Below are 23095 nucleotides of genomic sequence, written 5' to 3' on the forward strand. Positions count from 1 at the left end.
CACCGCTACTAAAAAATTATTTTTTTTACCTTTGATTGTACTATAATAATTTATAAGTATTGTATTGTACCACTGAGAACAGAATTTATACCTAGATATTTAGCACAGTAAAATACATTTTTATGCTCTAACATTTATAAATAATAAATCCATAAAATCTATGTCGAGCTTTTCATATTATTATGTATTATTTAAAATCGGAATCAAAAATGTTTACTTTAAAAAAAAAAATGTTTGGATATTTATTAATTTTACTTTTAGGTGCCTACTATTTGTATATACATACTAATACTATATAACAGTAGCTCGTAGACGTATTCCGTATAGACTATAATAGTACCTACAACCTACTACCTATATTCAACTATTATTAATATAGCTAGCAAATGCAAAATACTATATCTATCATGGGTTTTATCTGGGAAACTAGATTAGTAAATGACGATTAAATATATGAGTTTGTGCGACTATAATTCGATAAGTATACAATATATCGATTATATACAACAGTGTTGTGTTGTATCTATATAATATATAATATTTTATTCATACTTTAAATGTCCTTATGGTTATGATAATTATATTATAGCCAGGGCCCGCGGAGGGAACATAATAATAGGTATCAATTTATTTGGAAACCGGTCAATATGGCGCCATCTAGTGGCTGTCTGACGAATGGGCCATTGTAATGGATGTGATAAATTATTTGAATCCATTGATATAAAATCATTGTAGGTATACGAAAACCGAATCTGTACGAAAACGGTCTGCCTATTATATTACTAAAAGTATATTTTACAATATTATTGCTATTAAAGTGATTTATACTAACAGCAGTATGTTAAATTTATTTTGTCGAAAACATTTAATTTGTTTTAGGTACTTTCAAAGTTTTATGTACCCACGAATAATATTTTTAAATTACAACAAAATAACTAAAAATCGTAATTTTTCCTTTACATATCTAATTTGGTTCAATTTTGAACTTAAAATGTCTAGGTATAAAAAAACTGTGAGAATATATTTTTTAGAGATCTCTGATTAAAAAATTGATTATTTTATACATTTTTAACTACAAAATAATTTGCAATTTTTATAAATTTTATCAACATTTTAACTTTAAATGCTTATTAAAAAAGATTTTGCCGGCAAATCTTTAATACTTTTGCAATGCATTCATTTTTTAAAGCTTTTTTAACCCAGCAAAAACTTATTCATCAACAATAATTAAATACAAATTAATTAAAATCGACATTTTTTTATGGATATAAACTGCTCAAAGTATCAAATCATTTTAAAAATGTTGTTTTATTATTTTATATTTTTATGGAAAATTTTAAAATGTATTAACATTTAGTGAAAATGTTAAGTGTCTGTGGCGGAGGACTATAATAATCCGGAAAGTATATGCCCGGACCGTATAACTACGGAACGTATTTATCCGGACCGTATATCACCGGAATCAAAAATGTAAAAGCCGTATTCTTCCGGAACGTATATGCCCGGAATCTAAAATTCGAAAACAGTATATTCACGGCACGTATAATTCCGGGACGTATTTACACGGACCGTATATCACCGGAATCCAAAAACCAAAATCCGTATTTTTCCGGAACCGGAATGTATTGTATATTGCCTATATTTAACCCCTTGAAAAACGCCGGTGAGTCGTCTTCAATTTTTTTAGCTTTGTCCTTTTCCCGTTGTCGGGCACCATATTTTGCCCCTCCCACCCCAAAAAAAAAAAAAATAGTTATTTCTTAAAATGTGAGGTACCTATAACTACTATTTTGTGGCATAATTGCAGTTTAGCTCCCAAGTGATTATGAATATTTTTTAATCAGAATTTTGCGGCCGGACTTAATTTAAAAGTTATAACTTTTTGAAGTCCAGGAGTTTGCGTATTCTCACCCGTCTGGGAATTTTTCTTTTTATTAAATTAATTTATTAACACTAAAGTAAAAAGTAAGTACGTTAAGTAATTTCTGATTCTACCAAAATGTGAAAGATAAAAATACGCATATATTATATATACAAAAAAAATTCGAAAATTCTATTATTTGGTATTTTAAACGTAACAACAAGATTTTGAAGTATATAACCTAAACTTGAAAAAAATGTTAAAAAAAATCACGAAAGTCGCTTGAAAGCTAAACTGCATTAATTTCAATATTTCATATTTTCATCAACTTTCTGCTAGATTGGAGATTTGAAAGTAAAGTGATAATTTCAACAAAATCTTCTTTACCTAATTGTTATTTCTGATTCTATTATCAATAATGCCAACGTAAAAATCCTATCTTGGTTCATAATAATTATTATTTTCAATTATTGACCTTAAATATTTTTTGTAATTATTATTAATATTATTTACCGACTAATGGATGAAAACAATAAAACTATATTTTTGATCTGTAATAATTGCTTTTAACAAAAGGTTATAATAATAATTGAAACATAATACATATAATACATTTGTATTTAATACAATTAATACACAATAATAATATGTCAATATAAATTTACCACCCCCTAAATCAGCGATTTCCAATCGAGGTTTTTATGGTGGGTCGCGAAATATTACATACGTTTTACAATAAATTTACATATTATTAATATTATTATTTTCAAAAAAAATTCCTGAAATATTCTAATAATAAAATTATAAAATGATCGAGTTATAGTGTATTTAAGTATTTCAGAATAGAATATAGATTATAGATAGATAAATCAATACATTTAATAAATATAGATATTTACCAATTTGATGATAATAATAAATAAATGAATTTTGAGTTTGCAATTATGATATTTTTTTTTTTTTTTGGTCGCCAAAGAGTTTAATTTAAAATTTTAGGGTCACGCTTATAAAAGGTTTTGAACCGCTGCCCTAAATGGACTAAAAATCTTGTCAGCCATGTTAACAAAGTTACTCTTGACCCCTTCTCCTTCCCCTATAAACGTACCTGCCCGTTTTTATTATACTATAATGTTTGTGATTGTCACTGGAGATTGAACTACTAATAAAAATAAGCTAGGTATTGAATCATAAAAGTAAAAGGAGGTTTGGTTGCTCATAGTAATATATAGGTAGTAGATACCTACCTTTTTTTGAACTATGAATACGATGGTCATTATTTTTTTAAACTCAAAAACATGATTTGTAGGGATCTAACCTAACGCAATGTATAGAATTTTAGTATACGCAATGAAATTTTCAAAACAAGTAGAATAATTTTTAGGTATTAGCTATTTATACCTTGAACCTATCCATACCTATATATAATACATATTATCAAAATAATTAAACATTATTAATACTTATAAATGCAATGTTTTCGGCAAAAATGAATTCAACCTACCTTAATAGTTAATACAAATACAAATAATGAAATAAAATACCTACTTAAATAGCAATATACAAAATAGTGGTCAGTGATCAATTTATTTTTCCATTCTATTTTTGTTTTGTTTTGAAACAAGCATTGAATAAAACCCATAGAAGGTATAATATACCTACTATAGAATATATACAGGGTGATTCAAAATTTATGATACAGACATTTTATCACATTAATATTCAAAATGAGAAAAATGTATAATTTCATATCAATCAAATGTTGTTTCAATCAAATTGTACTTAGATGATTCTAAAATCAAAAGACGTTCGTATTATACATTTTTCTCTATTTTTATTATAATGTCATAAAATGTCTGTAACATAAATTTTTAATCACTCTGTATGTTATTTTCAAATAATTTTTCTATATTTATTTTAGACGCGCTTTCAATAAGTATAAACGAATTATAGAATTATAAATTTATAATAATATATTTTTAAGTATTCTTGTTTGTCATTCTCTATCGAGATTTCAATGCAAGTGTAGTCTTGTGTCTTAATATTATTATTAACACTTTAACATTATATTATAATATTATAATTGTAGTATAATAATAGTATAATTAATACTCTAATAAATGATTTTCGAACTTAAACTATTACATATTATTTACATACTTTTGTTCACATTTGGTAAGTACGCCAGCAGCATACAACATTCTATGCCAATAGTTTTCCTAGAAGTAGTTACCTATTCATATCATCACATCGATAATAAATATATTTAAGAGTGTTAAACATGAACATTTGTTTACAGTGGCGTATGCAGGATTTTTTAATGGGAGGGGGCTTGAAAATTAATTACAATTTTATTATTATTTTGTGCAGTCTTATAATTTCAGACGTTTATTTGAGGTATTTTAAAATGTTTGTAACTTCTAAACTTTTCTGGAAGAAAAAATGCTCAGATCATAAACTTCGATACCCGACGTATGTTTTTGGATACAAATTGGATCTAGTTGGTACTTTTAGGAGGATGAAATTGAAAATGCTCAGTGCTTTTTAAAATAATTGAAGAAATAAAATGAAAATTTATTAAAACTGTTTGGTAACCAACTTGGTTATTCCGTCCTCAGACCTCAGACTTTTATTGTATTTGGTTAACTAAAATTTTTTTTTCTATAAATGTCAATAAAAAATTATTTATCCGGTCAAAAAGCTTAAAAATGTAATACGTAAGTTTTTATTATAGCTAAAATATTAACGATACATAGACATCATGGTTATTTTTTATAAGCATTTAAAGTTCAAATGTCGTCAAGACCACAGCTAATTTGTACAAAACTTATAAAATATTAAATGTGTAGAGCTAATGCTATATAGACAATTTAATACAAAGTCTTTCATACAAGTCGTTCATACTTGAACCGAAAAATAACAGATAATTTTAGGAAAATTGGTATGCAAATACAATATTTTTTCGAAAATAAATTCATTCTGGTAAGAGATATATGAAATCTACGTATTTCTTACTATAGTTGACAGTTGAAACTTGATAAATATTTTTTGAAAAAGTAATAATAATATGGTCAATGGGGGAGGGGGGCTTCAGCTCGTTAGCCCCCGCCTGTGGACGCCACTGTTGGTTTATATAACTGATGGTTTTTAAATTTCAATCATCAAAGTTAATGATATTATATACGTCTCAAAAAATGATTATAATTAAATGTATTTTGTTATAATACTATAATATGACATGTCTTGAAATATACTAACGCTGGACAATAGGTATACACGTACAGTAAATTAGTAAATGACAGATGTATATTATAATATTAGGTATGTACTCTATTCAGAACAATGTTGTGGTCGTTTGTTAGTAGATGAGATTAATCTCACATAGGAGAACGGCAAATGGTGAAATCTAAAGTTCGTGGATTAAGAACTTTATGGAGATTCTATTTAAATGGTCGGTGTAACGAATTTAAAAAAATTCAAAAATAAACGAAAAAAATCATACAAAATTCGTTTAATCAAATAATCAAAAATTTTAAATTATAATAACGAATTATTAATTAGTGGAACCATGGTTCAGGTTTTAGACGGTTACCACTTAAAATATCAGCAAACAATAAGGTGAGGTTATTTTCAATAATTCATATGTAAATAATTGTGTTCTTATCTTCACTGGTCTCATCATAGAAGACATAGATAATAAGGATCTTTATACCCGTAGTCTTATACAGTTATACAGTTATACACTTTATCACATTGAGTCCATAGCAAGGAATCTGCCCACATATTTTCCCCCTAAATTCAATTAAGAGGGTTTCACCATCGTTTTTAAGGGGTTTAAGATAGGCAGTTTACAAAACTACCGAATTTATACGGTCCGGAATAATATGTTCCGTCAAAATATGGATTTCGAAATTTGATTCCCGGGCATATACGTTCCGGGGATATATGGTTTCCAAATTTTTATATTCCGGAAATATCTGTTCCGGACAAATATAGTTTTCAACTTTCGGATTCCGGCAATACACGTCCCTGATAAATACATTCCGGTCACTTACGGTCCGTGTAAATACGTTCCGGGCAAATACGGTTTTCGAATTTTAGATTCCGGGTATATACGGTCCGGATGAATACGAATTTGATTCCGGATACATACGGTCCGGAAAAATACGTTCCGGAATTATACATTCCGGGCAAATACGGTTTAATGATTTTGGATTCCGGCGATATACGGTCCGTGTAAATATGTTCCGGGATTTATACGTTCTGCCAATTTATTTTCCGGAATTTTACGGCCTTCCTCTGTGGCTATTCATTTTTGAATAACAACTACATATCAACCATTGATTGATTGGAATTTACTGGCAAATATCTAATATCGTTAAATTCTTAAATTCAAACCTTATAAAAAATTAATATAACTTTCCATTGAACTTTTTTTTTGAAAGGTAGATAAATTTATAAGGAATCTTCTTAAGTTGAGCGTAATTCCACAATAATTGTCTATGATTGTCTGAAGTTAATACTGTAACAAAATTCATAACTGTAACTAAAAAATATATGTTGTCTTACACTCAACAAATTTCACTATTGACAACTTATGCGGAACCTTGTCGGTAACTATTGCATTTTTTACCGACAATAATAAAAAAAAATTGCTCCTAGCTATCAGATTTATTCTTATTTACTGTACTATCTCAGAAGAATCAACAATTAAATTTAATTGTTTTAGATAAAGCATGTTTTTAAATTGTTGAACCCTTGTGGTTATTGTTTGATAATTATTTCAGTTTGGAAACGTTTTATGCTGTATTTACGTCATATAAATGGACTGCCGGTCAGCGATGTGTAAATATGTATTCATATACGCCTGTCTCTTACATTAGGTAGTTTTATAGACGACTATATACACAAATATTTTTAGTCAACAAAATAGTGAAAATAATATTTGCAACGAGATGGTAATATGACTAAATATGAAATGTATTAATATAATATAAATAATATAAAAAATTAAATTAAAAAAAGGTGGGAAAGTGGATGTCAATCTGGTGTACAGTAAAATTTAAAATTAAAAAAGGTGGATAAGTGGATGTCGCTCTGCTGTACAGTAGGTTACAAGTGGGTCACTGTAATGGATGGTGTTAAATTTGAATTCAATGATATAATATCATTGTATAAGAAAAACGATTCTGAGCGAAAACGGTCAGTCAGCCTATATTACCAAGTATATTTGATGATATTATTGTGAATGAAGTAATTTATATATAACCTATTTACGTGGAGCCTTGTTTTAAATTTTCAATCCTTAGCCATAAAAGTTAAACATTTTATACATTTTTAACCACAAAATAATTAATAAATTATAAATTTGATAAATGTTCTCAAAATTTGAACTTTAAATGCTTATATAAAAAAATTGTGCATATGTATTTTTAATATTTTTTAACTACTATTAGAATGATATATCAGGAGCCTTATATTAAATTTTCACGCTTTTTTACCCAGCAAATAAAATTTTATTGATATTTATAGAAAAAAAAACTAAAAAAATTGAAAACTGAGTTTCTTGTAGACATTTTTTTTTTGATAAAGGTAGACATACTTATGGATAATCTTGTATTACATTTTCAAATCTTAGATTTAAAAAGAAAAATTTTTATGAATTCTCAACTCTAAATAGTTTGCTAATTTTCGTGATTTTTCTGTATTTTGTCAAAATTTGAACTTTAATAATGCTTATAAATAAAAACTGTGACTAAGGATTTTTAATTTTTTTCATCTGCCTTTTAAACAATAACCTAGGAGCCTTCTATTAAATTTTCAAGCTTTTTTACTCAACCGATAAAATTTTATTGATATTTATAGAAAAAAAAACTAAAAAAATTGATAACTGACAATGTCCGTAAACAGCTCAAAAAGAGTCAAAATATTTTGTAAATTTTATGGCGTTTAGAAAATGCTAATATCAACATTCAGTCAAAATGTCATGTCCCTACGGTCATTTGTTTTAGAGTTACACCAAAAACCAAAATCTATTTTCTCAAAAACAGATTTTGCGTAAAAATTCCCGTTTTTTCCTTAATTTTTCTTTTGTCTTTCACGTCGCTTGTGAAAACTACTGGGAAATTTTTATTTTTGACCCCCCAAAGTACCAACTAGATTCACTTTCCTATCAGAAAAGTTACTATTGAAGAAAATCCAAGCACTTTTACTGTCCTAAAAGGTGATGGCAGACACAAAAAAAAAAATAAAATAAAAATAATAAAAAAAAAAAACACACATCATTGTAAAATCAATACATTCATCGCTTCGCTCAGAATCTAAAAAACACACATCATCGTATAATGTCAATAAATTCATCGCTCCGCTCAGAAACTAAAATTACATAATGGAAGAAATAACTGGTAACTATATTAGCAAACTTAGGAAGGCACACGATAAATCATTAAGTGACATATTTTATGATAACGACGGTATTACGATAATAAACTTGCATGCGTACTCAAAAGGATAAGTTTTGTTTTATGACAAGTTTAACAATACAATAACACTATAATAATTGCTATTGTTGAACATTTGAACTAAATCATGTAGGTACTAGACAATATTATACAAAATTAGACCTTATTTGTTATCATTAATGAATAAAAAATATTTATCAATGCCCATATGAGCCATAGTTCATGAAACCACAATGTAATTACTAATTAGTAATCACCATTCAACCAGATTATACTCAAACGTGTGTTTTGAAAAACCCAATTTTAACACAATGAATCATCGCAACACATCATGTAAATATACCGTTTACGTGGATACGTATTAGCTGTAATTTTGTTGAATTGGCACTGTTACCCGTAATAAGTATTTAATTAATCGAACGACTTTTAATTTCAACATACTATACAAACAGTCATACAATAGGTCTCAATTCATGATAATATATTATACGCAATGGAACACACGAGGGAATTGGGATTTCTGAATCTGACAGTACTCGAACACTTCTCGGATATAGACCTTGTGCACGTGCACTATAAACAACAAATAAACTTAAACGGCCTTCCTCATATAAGATCATTGGGCAAACTCTTATTTGCCCGCTCGGAAATACTGAAAAACCGAACACATCGCCTGTACTACGTGCTACCGCAGTTTGGTATGATAATGCCGCTAGACGACAACATCTCGTATGATGTGTTCTTTGACTGGTTACTTTACAAAAGCGTGAATAATGTGTATGCAGTCATTGAGAACCTCACAACAACCGATTTCAAAAAAGTCAGTTACCTACTTCAATAAAAGTGAACGCATTAAAATCCAGTGGCGTAGCCAGGATTATTAAATTGGAGTGGGGAGGGGGGGTTAGTTAGGCATAAATTAAACTAAGTTTTTTTAGTTTTCGTATATAAATAATACATTTATTAAGGGAAATCAAAATTTTTTTCAACCCTCAAAAATGTACTCATGACCTATATGGAGACTAAAAATACCTCAATATCATGGGTCAAAACAATTTGAAGTTTTAATTGTTTTAAAAATGTTTAAAATTACCTAATAATTTACATAATATTTAATCAACAATTAGTAAAAATCTAGAGTAAGGAAAAATATACAAGTATTAGTTAAAATAATTTACTATCTGTTGATTTTGGGGCTCAATCAAGCCATATTCCATCCTAGGTATACAATTAGGAATTTATTCAGCATTAACGACAAATAAATAGCTTATAAAATAAATTCCAGCATTAAAGTTGCTATTAAAAATGTCTTTTTTGAACTAAAAATTCAAAAATTGAAACATGGCCACTTTTTTTATACACAATTTAAAAATGAATGAATGCATGATATATGGTAGGAAATAGGAATAATAGTAAATATTATGTCTGTGGTCTATTACTTATACTTACTCGTTCAAGGCATAATATTATTGTAACATCGCCGATGTAATAAAATACAGTAAATATACACTAGTGTATTTTTATTGTTGTCTATAAATGCACTGATAAAATTTCACCGGTGAATGTTAATCTAACCTAACCTAACCAGTACAATTTTCGGGATGTAATTTAACGTATAAATTTATTTTTCAAAAACACAGATATTTACAGAGTGAGTTAATAGTGAGAACGTGAGGTTATTAGGTTAATCGTTAATGTTAAAAAAAAATTGTTTTATAGATAATCATACCTTTTAGGTAATATTTTAAGAGGCGCATATTATATTTATTATAATATAATAAATATAACAATAGGTACAATTTCAATCGTAGACATTACATAATATTATATTGTCTTACGACTAGCTGCCTCTAACAATTTACGCGTCTAGCACAAAAATTTCATATTAACGCAAAAAATATATTTGTAGAACTTTTATGTAAAAGTTTATGACTAAAAACTTCTTGATTTAATGTTGAGTGTGAATATTTGTTTAGGTGGTGACGTTGTACATGAATCAAGTGCCTTCATTAGATATCGGCCTAGTAAATCGTAATTACATGAAAACGCTCGCCAAACCATTTAGTCACCGGCCCATGGAACCGGAACTAAATTCACCGGATGCACCGCCTTCTAGGAAACGGTAAGAAATAAATTATTCTTGATTTTAGTAAATATTAAATAGGTACGTGAATGTGACACACTTTAAAAGCTTGTGAGTTTGGTGAACGTATATTATACAGTGAGCTGTAGGTATGTGTGTGATGATTGAAAAATAGCATGCACTCTTTTTATCGTAAGTCAAATTTTCCAGATAACGTGAGGTTTAAAATCTTTTTATATTTTATAAGCATATTTACAATTCTGAATTGTTTAAAATAATTAAAATATTTTATTATTAAAAGTTGCAAAATACCTAATAGTTTATTATCGAAACAATATAGACCATGATAAGCAAAATTTCAAAAATTCTGTTCCCTAGTTGCAATATAATATACATATACCTTATGGCATATACCAATACGGAAATTAAATGTAATATAAGTATGACTAGTAACCCAATAATAAAAGTATACACATCACCCGAACATTTTCAATTTCTATAACTGATTTGAACTAGCTTGGTTGGACAACATTAACAGATGTCAATCCAAAATTCCAACTCATCTGACAAATTTGTTGCAAATTTCACTAACTTGGCCCCTTTATGAAAATAAATTCCAAAAAATTTTAAACGGTTTCCAACAAGTTACCAGCAAATGTGTTGGACAGTTTGGTTCGATGTCTGATAATGTTGCACTGTTCAGTGTTCACAAAAGCCAATTTGTATGATAATCGTATTGAATATTATTATGACCATTATCGATATCTTAAATCTTAATAATTAATATTCCTATAGCATAATATCAGTATAATTAAGGCGCATATAGTCTACACATATTAGTATATTACCTACCTATAATATTATCAGATACATATACTGATTACTGACGTATAGATTTGTAGCCACCGTGACACAATGATGGATTTATTATTACAAAATAATATAATATCTTAAATCATTAAACATAATACTATAAATCATTTTATTCTTTGGAATTTCGTCTTATTGACTCATATTGGTAATGGACCCAAATGCTTTGGTCTCCAATTTAGTCAAGTTTAAGCGGATTCGACTGTATATATATATATATATATATATAATATACTATTTTATGCTAATTTCCACTCAATACTCAAATTACATACGCCTGTCTATATTTGTTATAGATCTGATGCTTCCATAACGAATTCTGTTGTATCAAACCTTAGTGACAATTTACATAAAACCTGAACATAATGTTGATGAAAACAATCAAACAGAACAATAAAATATGTAACTATATATTATGATATATTACGTGCGTATTGTTACATATACAAGCAGATCCTACACGGCGTTGACCATGAAAAATTAAATGTCCGTGGATTTACACCTCCTTACACTCCGTTGAATGTAAACTGGGCAGATTTTTAACAGATTTATTTAGGGTTGTTTTGACGAAATATAAAATACGGATCTACAGTTATATATTTTAATATTTATATCCAATCATAAAAAAATTTAAATTATAGTTGTTCGTGCGTCAATTGTATTCAACATATTTTATGTGTTAAAAAGTAAAAAGTAAGTAATTAAAAATAGCTTATTACACTTTTACACTACGGATCTTGCTGAATCTATTGACGAACATTTTATGAAAATCGGACAAAAACTGTGAATTCGGCGATTCCCGTTATCGATACGGCCCTTGATTTTATACAGAAGATATTTATATTAATGAAAATAGCTGATCCTGCACGGCATTGCCCGATACTAACTAATAATTATAAATTATTTCATAGAATTTCCCGTGTCTTAAACTCTGTTCAATGTAAACAACAAATATTTTTAACACAGTTTAAACGTAACAGTTAAACACATATAAAAAATAATCGTGTCTATGTAAGTTTAATATTTTTAAACATCACTTTACGCAACTAAACCTAAACAAACTAACCTAACGCAGCTAACAGCATTGACCGGTATTATTATTTGATTTAAATTAATTCGATATCTTTAGCGCCATCTACCGACGCCATATCATTTTTTACTAACTCTTACACGTGCGTGTGGCCCTCATAGCTAGTCAATTTCCTATAGTTAGATAGCGCTGCCATATACGATTAACAACGAAGAGGGATAATATGTGGGCAAAATCCATCGGGTTACATTGTCACAAGATGTATTGAGTGAATTAAGCCCCACCTGGCCACCTTCCCCTTATAACATTAAATATTTGGGCTAGTTGCGTTCAAATCTTACAATTACCGATTTTAGCTAACTACTCAAAACATTTATTTAATCGTATTTTAATTTATTGTATAGTTGTATTTGACAATTTTAGCTAGGTGCCCTGGGTACCTAGTATTTTGTAACTTAAAAAGTAGAACGTTACTTTAAATACGTTAAGTACTTTGTTTATATCTTGTTACATAATTTCGTTAAATTGTTTTCCAAATAACAAAATATATATTATATTATATTTTTGTATAAAAAAATGAACACTTTGTATATATTTTTATTGCTTAATTTTTTATTTTACCATAATACAGCGAACGATTTTGACGATGATTTAAATACAAAAATCAATAAATTCTCTCTTATATAAAACTGGCTATTCAAACTATTTTAAAAATTGACCACATTATATATTTGTATTACTTTAATTTTTTTTTTATATGCAATACTTATATATTTTAATTATTTTGAATATTATATTATATAACTCTATTTAATAAAAATATGACGATTTTACTTAATTTTGTAAAAATAATAATCACTAGATATTTGAGTTAAATTATTTTAATAAATATTATCCGTTATGGACGAAAATATTTGAATTGTTTTTTGAAATATTTTTATTTAAATAAAACTTACTTTATACTATTACGGCAAACGAAGTTTACCCTATAACCTGAAATTGATAAAAAAAAATCCTGTATAATATGATACGTCAATATTATTGTTTAATAAACAGTCGGCGGAATCAACGTAAATAAATCACCGGCGGAATCGATACTCGGCGGAACATAAATAAAAATCTGGCGGAATTGATATTAAAACGGCGGAGTCGTTAAAACCCCGTCACGGTGTCCGGAGAAAGAATGCCATTCCCCATCCGGGCCCACCCCACTTAAAAGTTCTACCAAAACAAACACACACGTGTTCAAAAACCTACAGTACCCCCCCCCCCCCCCCACAGTTCTACAGGCTAATGACCTCAGTTGTCAAAAACTCAACCTAAAAAAAAAAAAAAAAACATATAATATATAACATTTTTTATACTAGCTTATACCTAATCGTGATATAACGTCAACTGGTTAACTAGGTCCATGGTACGGAAATGTTATACCACAGAATAGATAAAATATATATTATACTTAAAATAATGACTAAATCGTGATTTCAAATAATATAAAAAGTAATAAAAACACAGTTTTATATCGCATTGTCCATAAAACGATATACGGTTATCAGGGTCCCATGCAACAGAATCGTCATCATAGCGCGGTGGCTGTCGGTAAGCATGTCACCGTATGTCTGTAAAAACTACGCATAGACCACCAGTTTCATTTATCCTAAGCTTATACCTATGTATAAAATATGAAATTTCCAATAGTAGGGCCTAAAGTTTTTAGTAACATTTATCTTATATTGTAATTTTGTATCATAAAAATAAACTGTTTTGTTTGTAAAAATAAAACTATAATATTATGTTGAACAGTTACCTATTATTCTTCCACTATTTATTAAACAAATTAAAATCTCATTTTCATCCTGTTATTTTGAATAGTAGTAAGTACTAAGAATTTTAGATTCTGATCTGTTTTACAATGATGTTTATTTCTTTTTTATTCTGTAAACACTTTTTCTCGCTCTAAACTTGCTCAAAAGTATCAAGTATAGCATCTTTTCTGAAAGGTTAGGTTATAATTGTAATATTCCATACAATAATATACGATACACAGTCAGTGAATGGTGCATTGGTACGGATAATATTTTTTTGCGCCTATTACACATTTTTTTTTTACCTGAAAACTGACGATCGATGAAATATGAAATACCTTCCGTAACACTACTGAAAGGGATTGGGATACCGTCCAGACCGGAAAAATGAATATTTCGTGGCCCACTACCAGGCTCGTATTTAGAGAAAATATATAATATTATATAATATAATAATAGGCAACAATAGTACTGTATTAGTAATATTCATCAATAATTAAAATAAACCCAAACTTCTAACCTAACCTAACCCAAACTTAAATTCAAATTTATAATATTTATTAAATTATTTAATATTTAACAGCTTAAAAACTTAGCCCCTAAAGCCTCCCCTCCTACTATTAGCGTCTGTGGTCTCGAACTTCTGATGTGATTAGAAGGTAACGCAGTTCACTAATACAGTGTAGGTGTGTTGGTATTATCAGCGGTAACGCTAGTCTGTGTAACTACAACAAGTCTGAGGTAACAAATAATATTTAGGTCCAGAGTACCAGGGGTGTAGATGTTAGCCGCTACTCATTCATCGTTTTTCTCTTTGGTCGGAGCCAGTCGGTGTTGAGTGTTGACGGCGGCAGTCCGCCAGGCATCACGATCACATCATAAGTTCCTGCTACATATATTCCAATATCATTAAATGATAAATTAAATGACAAATTTTGTCCCCACGGTCGAAAACTATCTAAAAATGCCCAGGGATGTATTGGTAAATAATAAATAATATATTATATATCCGCCACATAATATTCAAAAAATATACCTTTGTTAGTCCTTAGTTCTCAAATAATGCGTCATTAAAAAAAAAAACAAGAATAATATACAAAATATTATACATATTAATATATTATAATATAATTATTTAAAAGTTAATATATCTACTATTATCCAATTTAAATGTTTTCAGCAGGTCACAGGTGATCTATTTAAACACTAGTTATTCTGTTAGTTTATTTAACTCTGAAGCATCAAAGTTATACCAAGTTTGTCGTTTTTACTTGATTCAACCTTAAGCAGATTAATAAATTATACATTCAATTAATACAAAATCCTAACACAATCGTACTAAAATCAAGCGAATAAAAAAAAACCAAACATTCGAAAGTATAGATAAAGTTGAAAAATAAAATAGGAAAAATGAGAAAAAATAATATAAAAACAATGCGAAAAATTGGTAAACTGAAACTAAGGCACTAAAGAAGCAGATATTATGATCACCCGCCATTTTTAAAGTTATCTAAACTACTCTTATCAAAATTAACTAAGTAAAATCATTGATTGTAAATACTAGTGTTTCATTTGATAAAAGTCTTAATATTCAAATGCCACAATGGTTTAATAAATAACAATTAAGTTGTAACAGAAAAACACAGCAAACATTAAATCAGAATGGGTGGATGTACGATAGTATACTGTAAAAATTCCCGTAGAAAAGGTATTTATTTTGTTTATTTCGGTTTCCAAAAGAAGTTTCAAAACGAAAAATTTGGCTTCAAAATTGTCGCTGGGACCAATGGGACCTACAAATTTGTCAGTGTTGTGCGAAGTAAGTTTTTTAGTATAAATTAGGTATAATAATTTTTTGTTTACAATTTTTTACAATAAGTAGGCATAATAATATGAGAAAATAATTTTTGTGACAATTTTTGATTTTTTGATGTATTTTTGGTAATAATATTCAAATACGGAGAACCACTGGTTTTCCGTTATCGCGCCGCCACCGTCTCAATTTATCTGGCAACGACTGTAACTTGTTTTTAAATATCCGGATTTCTTATTACTTATTAGTTATTAATAATATAGAAGACTGTTACTTTTTGTATAAATGTTTAACTTATTTTTAAATATCAGTATTACTCATTACTTATTAATAATATAAATGACAGTATTTGTTTGCATAAATGTTTAACTTTGTTTTTAAATATCAGTATTACTCATTACTTATTAATAATATAAAATACTATTACTTTTTGATTAAATGTTTAACTTTTTTTTTAATATCAGTATTACTCATTTCTTATTAATATTATAATATTATGTACTGAAGATTTTTAAAATGATTTTGAATTTTGTTGTGTCATGATCAAAAAAGGTATGATCTCATTTGTAGTTATAAAAAGTATTATATTTTTTATTTTTTATTTCTTTATTTATTACATAAAATGTCTAGTTATAAATGAGTTTGTTTTATATTAAAACCATTATTTCCACCACCGTTCATTACTTCAGTATCAACAGCTTCAAGTTGAAACTGTAGTTCTTCTTGATCCAAATGCATGTCTATTTTATAATTGATACAAATATTACGTAATATAACACAGACTAATATTATGTTACTCGATGTTGTAGTGGCAGTTCCAAATTTGCTACAAAGACAACAAAATCGACTCCTCTATATACCATTTACTTGCTCAACCACATTCCTTGTTCTGATATAAGAATAGTTATATTTTTTTTGTGCATTTGTAATTTGATTTGATGTGGAGTGTATACCTACAAACTGTGTTTGTGCATAACCACCATCAGCAATACACTTAAATTTTACCAGAGCCTACAAAAGTTGTATCAAATATTGAAACTGTAGTTTTATATAATAGTTTTATTCTATATATTTTATTTTTATCATAACGTTATTACATATACATACATTTACCCGTTTTTCTATTAATTCTAATGCTCTATATTTTGAAAATTTCTTCAATCATGCACAGATCCAGGCCATCTGGCCACAACATCAAAAAATTCCATATCAGGTCCTACAATTAGCTGAATGTTGAATGACATCCATCCTTTTCTGTTCTGAATATATTCTTCTTGTTAACCCCCTGGACTACTAATGGGTATACATTTTATTAAATAAATTACATATTTGGGTGTGCAATCCAAATTAGCCAATTGTACATTTGATTATAAGGTCAGGCTTTTATGTTATATCTTGTATATGTTACTGTGAAAGACCGCAATTGGTGAATGCTGACAGTCACCGGTTAATGCCAACATACACTAATTTCATTGGTGAATGTCGACTTATTGATTAAATTTGTGACCTTAGTAAACATACACTAGTGAATGTCGACATTTATGCAACGATATTGGTGAATGTTGGTAATGCCGATATTATTTAACTTCAAAACAAAAGTTTCAGCCGGCTTATGTTGGAGAAACTGTCCGTATTCGAGTTCCAGATGTTGATCGTAGTAAAATGGATCCCCAAAATATTTTAGCTGTAGTATTAGATATAGTAGATAATGATTTTTATAAATTAGCTACCAAAAACGGAGTTATAAATCGATTATACACCAGAAACCAGTTTTCAGTGTGTAAAGAAAATTTAATATCAATCACTGATGTACAAAGGGATGTACAAATTTCTTTAAGGGAGGCTTCTACATCAAATTCATTGATTGGTAGGCAAGGATATACAAGATGTAACTGTAAAACAAAGTGTACTACAAAAAAGTGTAAATGTAGAAATGTTGGCATTTTATGTAGTACACAATGTCATGACAGTTTGTCATGCTGTAATAAGTAATATTATAAAATAATCATAATTTAAATACCTAATAATTATACAAATATAATATTGTATAATATTGTTTAATAATAATAGTAATAATAATATTTTTTTTGATTTAATTAAAGATATTATGTTGTTTCTACTTTATGACATAAAATACATTCAACTATTAACTATATGTATAGTACTTTAATAATAATATATGTGCGAATACGTATCTATGTCAACATTAACCAAAATCTTGTTGTGTATGTCAACATTGTCCAAAATCCTAACGTAAATGTCAACATCCACTAGTAAATGTCTGTATTATTTTAGTTTTTCAACATTCACCAATTCATTAGGTGTATGTTGACACTCACCAGGTAACTGTCAGCATTCACCAATTGCGGACATTCACAGTAACATATACATTACTTTTTGGTAACTTTTATGATTAAACTGTGTTGAGTGTTTAATTTGAAATGTTATGAGCATACGCTGCAGTATATTCCCGCAACCATTCCAATACACCTCTGCACATATCCTAATATCCCAGTCCCCAGACCATAGACTAAGAACTACTGGAAACGAGGGCCATAATATTACCGGGATTTAGGAGACATGTATGGATTGAGGGGGGGGGCAGCAAGTACGTATCAAAGTATCAAATGGCAAATGCTACCTTTCTTTATTACAATATAAGTATCTGAAATTTCAAAATTTTATTTTCAATAGATCTTATTTTTGACTTATAGCATGTAGAAATTTCAAAAATAACAAATTAGTAATAAGACAATATATTTATAGTTGCAATCTACTCAAACAAGTGAACAACGAAATATATTTACTAATTCAAATAAAACATAGGCGAATTACGATCAATTTGCGATAAATTGTCATTCGGTAAAATTGCGGTTGATTTCTGTTGGAATTATTGATGAACAATTGACGTAATTTCGTGATTTTATTTCAATATTTAACGATAAAGGTATAATTATAAAATATGGTTTGTATATTTTGCAATAAGTACGTGGATTTTAAACCGATAATAACACCGTAAGAATAACATATTTTTTACTATAGAAATACGTTTCTAATACGTAATCAACTATAACAACAAAAGCAACAACAACAACAACAACAACAATAAAACATAATAATAATAACGTTACTATAGCTTTTATTTAGATCTACCTGGTGGTATTTGGAGGACAGTTGGAGAAACATTGTTGTCTCTATCTGTCCTTCGAATTTTAATTAATATAAAATTTGAAGTATTATTAAGGTCAATCAAAATTTTGGCACCGGCGAAGATTTGAGCTGTTAGTTGGCGTAGATAACAAGGGCGCCCATTAAGGGTTGCGAGGGGGTGACATGTCCAGTCAAATGTCAAATGATAGTTATTTTTATGATTGTAGATAATCAACTATTTTCACTGATGAACTATATATTACATGACATATTACATAGATACATCATTTATCTATGTTGTACAGGTATCTATTTTCTGTTATTTACTAAAAGCTATTTTGTTAGTTTATTTTTTTATGATATTTTCACCCCCTAGGTTCTGATTGATGGGCACGCTTGGTAGATTGTAGAGTGGGCCCTGAAACTACCCCTCGACGCAAGTTGACACCCTAAATCCAACTAACAGGGGTGGAGAGGCTATATGATGCGTCACCGACTACTGCTTTGCGTCCGCAGTGCTCGTATTCGGTCCGATCTCGGTTTATATAATACCTATGTGGCAATGTGCCGGTCACCAGTGAGGGCTTTTTTGTCGGAACAGGATGAAAGCGCGATCTAACGCAGTAACGCTCCCCTTGGTGATTTTATATTATTGTATAAATCATACTGTGTAATAGCTACTTTCCTACCAGCTATGTACCTTATACCTATCTTATCTGAAGAAATTCCAAAGATCGATGATGACGTATTGGATGTGCCTGTAATTCGGTCTCCGCTCTCTTATACTTACACACTGTACAGTGGTGTCTATGTGGAATATTATTTTGGTAAAACTGATAAAAAATGCGGGGATAAGTAACCACCCCTGTAAACAAAGTAGGCAATGTGGAGGGTGGTTTGTGGGTGATTACCACCACGGCACCACCAGATTTTAAATTAACACCCTTATAATTAATGTAATACATTTGTGGACCAACTGTAAAAACAAGGAAAATCAGTACCTCTAGCATTTTCATTGCAATTTCGCCATTACACCACCAGACAGGAAATTTACAGGGGATGATCAGTACCTTTGCAACGTAGATGATACTTGTAACTTTAAGTTGCAAACGTATTATTAGCTTAGAGGTAATTGCTCGAAACTTTATTTTTTTCAAACTCCTCTGGCCTTGGGGATGTACGGCTGTAGCCTGTGGAACGTTGCCAGACGACGTCTGTTGCATATCAAGATTTGAACAGTAACTACGTCATAGTGGGGCATAGGCGTGCGCACGGGTGGGGGGGGGGGGGTTTGGCCGTATTTTCTGTTGTGCTACAATGTAGTTATGTAATTTAAAAATACAAAAATATAATATTTTGTATTTACCTCCATAACATGTACTATGACACCATTATGTCATCAATAAATATTATTTTCTATGAAGGTTATAATAGATATTAACGTAGAGTATTAGTTTTCAACTTTTATTAAACGTGTATTCTAAAATTATAAGATAACTAAAAAAATATGGTATTGTCTGAATTCACCCCACATGTCTGAAGTCTCCCTTTTTACGGTAGTCATTAGTACAAGAATCTTTGGTTCTGACATTTTTAAGGCCCCCCCCCTGCGGACAAAGTCTGCGCACGCCTATGAGTAGGGGCGAAACGCAATGACGTTGCGCACCTGTATGAGTGCATTGAAACTAGATCAGTTATAGTTCATAATAATGTTGTATACATTTAATATTTTTTCTGTTACCTACTGGAGCTATATACATTTATATTGGTATATTGTTTTTACATGTAATAGTATAGTCTTAAAAAAAAAAAAGATATTTAAAATGAAAAACCAATGGTTTTTTGTATGCAATGATTTATCATTGAATTCAAAACTAACGCATACATTTCTATGATATACTCAACAACTATTGTACACTGTACACAGTGTACAGCATATTGGTACCCACTAGTACACCTTTTATTTTTATTTTTATTACTTAAGATTAATTTAATACATATTTTAATATTTAAAAAAGTTTAGTAATTTTAAGATTAAAAAATTATGACAACAAAATTGGAAATGCCATTGATTTTATCAGTGAAAACCATAGTTTTGTGGCTATAGTCTTTATTCTAAAATCTAAAAATACCAAAATATAAAACTAAGATTATGTTAAATTATATTAAATCATATGTTCAATTAAACCTGTTAAATTATGAGAATAGAATTAAACCTAAGCAAATTTCTTGAGACAACATTTTGAATTATCGAATTTTACAGTAATTAATGAAATTACTTAAATAAGCTAAACATTTCAATAAAATTAAAAAAAAAAGTGAATACAGCTTTGCTGATGTATTATTATGTCATGTCATAGCACACAATGACTATTTTTTTCAACGCAATAGGTAGCAGTAGGCACCTATATTTTAGTACCGAGTCTTCAGGGGCGTGAATTTATAAGCGAACTACGGTTTTTTCAAGTGATATTAATCACTGTTTACAAGCTCAAAATTAGTGCCAGGTTATTAATTATAATAAAACCAACTATATTATTTATAATTTTTTGTGATTTTTAAGAGGTATTTTCACAGAAATGAATAAAATTGAAATGAGTAGCTGAAAAGGTATATTTAATGCAACATAAAGTACACACAATTATTTTCACAAAAGTTATAAATCATAAACACACACATATTGTATTATTGTATATCAACAACATATTAAATGCGTTTTTAACATTTTTTAAATAGTAATAGATAAAATATAGGTACTTAGGTATTTAATACACAGTTATTAAAAAGGTAGGTAGTTAAATAAATTTGTTTATCAATTTATTATCAGTATTTGGCAGTGGCATAACGAAAATAACGCTATAATTTGTTTGTAACACGTTAAGTAATTTCTTTAGAATTATTTCCAAGTAATGACAATTACTTTTAATAAGTAATTTCTCTAGTACAAGTACAACACGTTGCAGCTTTGAGTTGTTTGGTAGGTACCTACCTACCTATTCGGAATTGAAAATAAAATAATAATACTGAAAAATATGTCTATAACGCGGAAGTGGGTATTAAGCATACCAATATAATATATAAAGAAGGTTTCCTATAAGCTATGAATATCTATCATGGACTAGATATTGTTATTAAGTTTTTATAAGTCCTCGCTAACTATTAATTCCTATAAGCTATAGCTACCTTAACACTATTAACACTTAGCTAGTACTTAGTAGTCATATAAATGTAGTATAGGTATGTAATTTATTTTTCTTTATTATCGTTTAATATATTTTATTTTTAATACTTTAAAGCAGCGATTCTCAACCTTTTTATATCTGTGTAGTGTGTACCACTTACACAGTTTAACAATTTTCATATACCCCTTGACCAAATAACCTATTTTTTTACATAAAAAATGTATGTTATTTTACATGATGTATGGAACTGAATTTTTTTTATAACTACTATGTTATGACAAGCATTAAATGCACAAAAAGAAAATTAAATGTTTACAATAATTATTTAAATTTATTATTTAATATCAAATAAACCAAATATTGTTTAATATGACTAATGATCCATTGATAATTTTTTTTTTATTTTTTATAAAGGTAGATTTTCTTTGTTTACCACCCATGAACTTTCTGCTTACCACGGTGATACTCGTAGCACAGGTTGAGAAACTGTGCTCTAATGAATTCAGAGCTGTACTAAAGCTATTACATTTTATAATACTTATTAGTTATTAGTTGTATTACTATACTTATAATTTTCATGATTAGAATATAATAACATTATTTCTCCGATAGGTACATACTGGTAAATGATAAATCAAAATATTTCCATTTCGGCGTTATAAATTATTATAGCCATTTGTCCATTTAAAATAAATGGTATTTATAAATGATTATTATGATTTTATTTTCATATAATATTTAATAAAATGATTAAAAGCTGTTATTCCGTATTTGGTGTCAGTCAATTAGTATCGACAGCTGTATGGTGTATTCGTGTTAGTTAATATTTAAAAGTATAATTTT

At 28.6% G+C, this 23095-nt stretch overlaps 1 protein-coding gene across 1 annotated transcript; it reads left to right on the forward strand.

Moving 5' to 3' along the window:
- Nucleotides 1-8812: 8812 nt before the first annotated feature.
- LOC132939460 (uncharacterized) lies at nt 8813-11632 on the forward strand. Its single transcript, XM_061006633.1, has 3 exons — nt 8813-9139; nt 10296-10441; nt 11569-11632. Exons 1-3 carry the CDS (start codon nt 8813-8815, stop codon nt 11630-11632), a joined length of 537 nt encoding a protein of 178 aa, XP_060862616.1.
- The last annotated feature ends 11463 nt before the right edge of the window (nt 11633-23095 follow it).

This window comes from Metopolophium dirhodum, chromosome 1 (genome assembly GCF_019925205.1).
Source record: "Metopolophium dirhodum isolate CAU chromosome 1, ASM1992520v1, whole genome shotgun sequence".
Classification (NCBI taxonomy): domain Eukaryota; kingdom Metazoa; phylum Arthropoda; class Insecta; order Hemiptera; family Aphididae; genus Metopolophium; species Metopolophium dirhodum.

Excerpts from the sequence above, each read along its gene's own strand:
- LOC132939460 (XM_061006633.1), top strand. The coding sequence starts at position 8,813 with ATGGAACACACGAGGGAATTGGGATTTCTGAATCTGACAGTACTCGAA. Across the intron at positions 9,140-10,295 it reads CAACAACCGATTTCAAAAAA|GTGGTGACGTTGTACATGAA; the intron begins GTCAGTTACCTA and ends ATATTTGTTTAG. Across the intron at positions 10,442-11,568 it reads GCACCGCCTTCTAGGAAACG|ATCTGATGCTTCCATAACGA; the intron begins GTAAGAAATAAA and ends TATTTGTTATAG.